The sequence below is a fragment of the Orycteropus afer genome, unplaced genomic scaffold (assembly GCF_000298275.1).
Source record: "Orycteropus afer afer isolate SDZICR_OR568_19922 unplaced genomic scaffold, OryAfe1.0 scaffold00003, whole genome shotgun sequence".
NCBI lineage: Eukaryota > Metazoa > Chordata > Mammalia > Tubulidentata > Orycteropodidae > Orycteropus > Orycteropus afer.
Genome location: NW_006921590.1, coordinates 30,613,876 through 30,619,147, shown reverse-complemented (window position 1 = coordinate 30,619,147; position 5,272 = coordinate 30,613,876). Strand labels below are relative to the sequence as shown.

Genomic DNA, 5,272 nt, shown 5'->3' with positions numbered 1-5,272 from the left:
AGAGTAGGTGTATATTTAACTTTATGAGAAATTGCTAGTTTTCTAGAGTTGAACATATTTACACTCCACCAGTGCATGAGAATTGCATTTGTTCCTCATCCTTGCCAATATTTAATTTTAGTCATCCTTTTGGATGGAATTGGTATCACACTGTGGTTTTAATTTGTACTTCTCTGATGACTAATTATGTTTAACTTATTGGCTATTTATATATCATGTGAAATGTCTTTTCACATCTTTTGCCCATTTTATTTAATTAGATTGTCTTTATTTTGGATTGTAGTTCTTTTTATATTCTAGAAACAAGTCCTTTTTTAGATACATGTTTTGAATATATTCTCCCAGTTTATGACTTAAATTCCATTTTCTTAACAATTTCTTTTGAGGAGCAGAAGTTTTTAAGTTTGATAAAGACCAATTTATCAATTTTTCCTTTTTTTTTTTTTTTGGTAAGCAAAGATTTCTTATCCCAGGTTGCAAGGATATTCACCTACATTTTCTTCTAGACACCTTGTAGTTTAGCTTTTGTATTTTATTCTGTAATCTTCTCAAATCAGTTTTTTGTGTGATATCGAAAATAGAGGCTAAGGTTTATTTTTTTTTACATACATTTATCCAGTTGTCTTAGCATCACTTGCTGTAAATACTTTTCTTTTGAATTGCCACAGTGCCTTTGTTAAAGTTCTATTAGCTCTGTATTTTTGGCCATACTTTTGTAACATATTCTATTCCATTGATGTGCCTATTCTTTTATCTGTACTGCAATGTCTTAATTACAAAAGCTTTTTTGGTATATGGTAAAATCAGATAATGTGAGTTTTCCAACATGATTTTTAGTTTTCCGAGACTGCTTTGACATTTTAATATCATTTTAAAGTTAGTTTGTTTATTTCATTTTTTTAAAAAAAAAACTGTTGAGATTTTGTTAGACTTACTTTGAATCTATAGATAAATTTGGGAACACCTGACATCTTAACAATATTGAGGCTTATCTAATAAGCTCTTAAGTGTTAACAGCTTATCTCATAAGCTCTAAGTGTTAACAGCTCTTCGCAAAGTCTTCTCTAATTTTTCTCAGACATGTTTCGTAGTTTTCAGTGTAGAGGCCTCATGTATGTTTAATTTAAAAGTTTATTTATTTTAATTGTTGCTGATATATAGCTATAAGGAGCTCTGGTAGCATACTAGGTAATGCATTGGTTGCTAACCAGAAGAAGAGTGATTCAAACCCACCAAGCTGCTCTGTGGGAGGAAGATGAGGCAATTTACTTCTGTAAAGATTTACAGCCTTGGAAACCCAACTGGGGTCACTATGAGTGGAATTGACTTGATGGCAATGGGTTGGGCAATACATAGACATACAATTAATACAGACCTTGTATTCTAAGATCTTGTTAAATTGACTTACTGGTTTTAGTAGTATTTAAGTAGAGTTATTTCTTAATGTTTATTCACATACAATCCTGTCATCTGTGAATAATGAGAATTTTACTTCATCCTTTCCAGTCTTTGTGCTTTTTATTTCTTGTTTTTGTCTTAATACATTGGGTAGGACCTCAGTGTAAGATTGGATAAATGTGGTGAGAGTGGACATCTATCTCTTGTTTCTGATCTTAGGAACATTCACCCTTGGTATGATGTTAGTAGGGTTTTTGTAGATGCCCTTTTAGCAGACTGAGGAAGTTTCTGTCTATTCCTAGTTTGCTGGCAGTTTTTTTTTTTCTTCTTTTAAATCATTATTGGGCTTTTTTTCTATAGCTATTGAAATTATCATATGGCTTTTATTCTTTATTCTGTTAATGCTGCGAATTATATTAACTTTTAAAGGTTAATCTTTCATATGCAATTGGTCATGATACATTATGTTATCCTTTTTATATATTGCAGGATTCAATTTGCTAATGTTTTGTGGACTATTTTCATGAGGGATGTTGGTCTGTAATTTTCTTTTCTTATTTAATATTTTCATCAGATTTTGGTATCTGTGTGTTGCTGGCTTCATCCTATAATTTTGAGAAGTGTTCTCTTTGACATTTTCTGAAAGTGTTTATAAGATTGATACCACTTTTTCCTGACTGTTTGAAAGAATTTACTAATGAAGCTATGTAGACCTGTAATTTTTTTGGGTGGGGGAAAGGTTTTTAATAATTCAAATTTTCTATTTCTTCTTGTGTCCTGATAAAATGTGTTTTTTGAAGATTTTTTCTGTTTTGTTGAAGTTGTTGAATTTATTATCATAAAGTTGTTCATAATAGTAATTTTGTCTTTTTAATATCTGTGGGATCTGTGGTAATGCTCTTTTTAATTTCTAGTATTTATACTTTCTATTTTCTCCTTTTTCTTGATCAGTTTTATGAGGGATTTAACTATTAATCTTTAAAAATAATTATCTTTTGGCTTTATCATTATAGTTAATTTCCTTATTTAATCAGGGTAGGTGGCTTGTATGATTTCTAGTTAGAATCTTTTTTTTTTCCTGGGAACTAGGTCCTGGGGATATGATGAGAAATACCATGTTACTCACCTTGTAGGGTAGGTAGGTAAGAGAACAAGTGCATGCATGGCGACTGGTACAGACATTTCCATGTTAAATGCTATCAGAGTGGCAAGGACATTTTGCTGCCAGAGAGGGAAAAAAAAATCATGTATGCTCAAATCGTCTATATCTAAACTAAATTTTTATCAGTTTAATTTTTCTTTCTTCTGAGAGGATGTTAGTTTCAATTGTGATTGTGGATTTGTCTGTTTCTTCTTGATTTTTTTTTCCTATCAATCTGCTTTTTATACTTTCATGCTCTTTTGCTTGTTGCACTACTATGTCTCCTTGTGAGTTTTATTATAGGCAAGCTCTCTTAGTCTTGTATAACACTTTTTACCTTGAGTTCTAGTTTGTCTTATATCAATATCTACTTATATGCATCAATATGTCTTATATGCATCATCTACTTTCCTTTTTTTTCCATTTACCTTCTGTATATTTAAAAATTTTGTTCTAAGTGTGTCTCTTATGGAACAGCATCTGTTAGGCTAAGATTCTTTTTTTTTTTGGCTTTAACAAACAGGAGTTTATTCTCTTACTGTTGGGAGGCTTTAAGTCCAAGTTAAAAGTGCCAGGCTCTAGGTGCTGGGTGAAAGCCCCTCAACCTTGGGCTTCAGCTTTGCCTCCTACTCCCAGCCCACTGAAGCTGTAGGCTTTTCTTCACTCAGACAGCTGCTGGCTGCTGAGGCTGACAAGTAAAAAGGCATAGTCCCAATGTTACCAAACAACACACAGGCCATTGATTCAAGTCCAAGTTCAAATATAATTAAAAATAGTTCCAGCATGCCATCATCTGGAGACTTTCCTCAAAATTGCTTCTTATATACTGGAAGCAGACAACATCCCTACAGCAGCTACTCACCTGTTCCAGTAGAGTCCATCATGGAGTTAATTACCAATCTCACCATGGGGAATAGCTACATTCTGCTGCCCAGCCACTCAACCAGGCCCAGCCAAGTTGACACACAAACTTAACTACCACAGTCACTATGAGTTGAAATCGACTTAATGGCAGTGGGTTTGTTTTTGGGATGGCTAATGATTGTGGGCATTTCTTCAGTATTAGCTGCCTGAATGTGTTCTTTGGTGAAGTGTCTGTTTCATGTCCATCCATTTTAAAATTGGATTATTTGTCTTTTTGTTGTTTTGGTGTTGAAGTTTTCTGTAAGTTTAGAGCTTAGTCCCTTGTCCAATATGCCTTTGCAAAAATTTTTTCCCTCAGTTTGTGGGCTTTCTTTTCACTCTTTTGGTGAAATTTTTATTTTTTTATTTTTTATTTATTGTGATTTGGGTGAAGATTTACAGAGCAAATTCACTTTCCATACAGCAGTTCACATATACTTTGTCTCATGTCATTGACCACAGTTTACCACAATGTAACAGCTCCCCTCCCACTTCCTTCCCCATAGTTACCTCTTCCCAGTAACCATCCCTCCATACTCTCCTTTGCCCTGAGCTGTCTCCCTGTGCATAAGCAGCCCTTCCTTCTCCCATGATTGTTCTCTCCAGGGCATGTGTCTGCTTGAGTTAAATGTTTAACGCACATGCCTGTGCATTGTTTGGCTGGAAACCACAGGTGTGGGGTTCAATTCCAGAACTGAAGGGTAGCTAGGGGCCATAGTCTCAGTGGTTCCACCAGGCTCTATTGGACCAGCAAATCTGGTCCTCACCTTCTTTTTTTTTTTTCCCCTCCAAATGATTTTGAGTTTTGTTCCACATTGTTCTCACTCTGTATCCAGGATCTCCTACATCCCTTCTAAGTGGATGACAGTGGTAGCCGGGCACCATTAAGTTCTTCTGGTCTCATAGTTGTATAGGTTGCAGATCAGATGGTGTACCAGTTGCTAGGACTGATTGTTTCCATTAATTTTGGTTTTCTTCTTTCTTCTTTGCTCTTGACAAGGAGAGACCCATCGTTGCATCTAGATAGCAGCTTTGTTAGCTTTTAAGATCCCAGTCGCTACTCACCAAAGTAGGAGGTGGAGCAATGTTTTGTATAGTATGCTATGCCAATTGAGCTTGATGTCCCCTGTGACTATGGTCCCAAGCCTGCAGGTTCAACTACTCGGTCTCTCTGGGTATAGCTGGCTATGACCAAACAGTGACCACAGCCTTTCCCCTTGTCAGCTCTACTATACACCTGGGAATTCTGATCATTCATGTAAACTTATAGGACCATTGTCTGCCAACCCTATATATGATCTTGGATACACTCCCCATTTCATAAACATACCTAATCGTTTAGCTTGTCCACCTGTCTGTCCATCCATATACCCATGTTTGCCTTCACTGACAACTCAGTACTGTATGTGCAAAAGGGTTCATACTTGTTGTCTGTACCTCCCATGTACCTCTCTATGTCTTTCTCATCCTTAATGGTGCCATATTGGTCACTCACATTTGGTACATTGCTCTTCTCTTCACCCACATCAATATTTATCTCTATCTAACTAACAGCGTTCCCTCCCCTCCCCTCCTACCCCTGGTAACACACAAAGAAAATTTCCTTCAATAGATAAACTTTTCCTTAACTTTTACAGTAATGGACTAATACGATATTTGTCCTTTTGTGATTGACTTATTTCACTCAGCATAATGTCCTCGTGTTATCATTTCCTTTGTTGCTGTTGTTTTACTATATGCTGAATATTTGTGCTTGTCCTCTTTTTTATTGTGATGTGAAGGTTTATAATTTTTCTTTGAGGTTACCCTATGATTTATAATTTTATCCCC

The 5,272-nt window shown here is 35.4% G+C and overlaps 1 protein-coding gene across 1 annotated transcript in view; it reads left to right on the top strand.

The window, feature by feature from the left end:
* The first annotated feature begins 2,560 nt into the window (after positions 1-2,560).
* The window catches only part of RYK (receptor like tyrosine kinase), a 92,901-nt gene continuing 90,189 nt past the window's right edge, over positions 2,561-5,272 (top strand). Inside the window, exon 1 of the mRNA XM_007937515.2 lies at positions 2,561-2,570. Within this exon, the coding sequence (XP_007935706.1) occupies positions 2,561-2,570 (10 nt within the window). The remainder of the gene's footprint in view (positions 2,571-5,272) is intronic.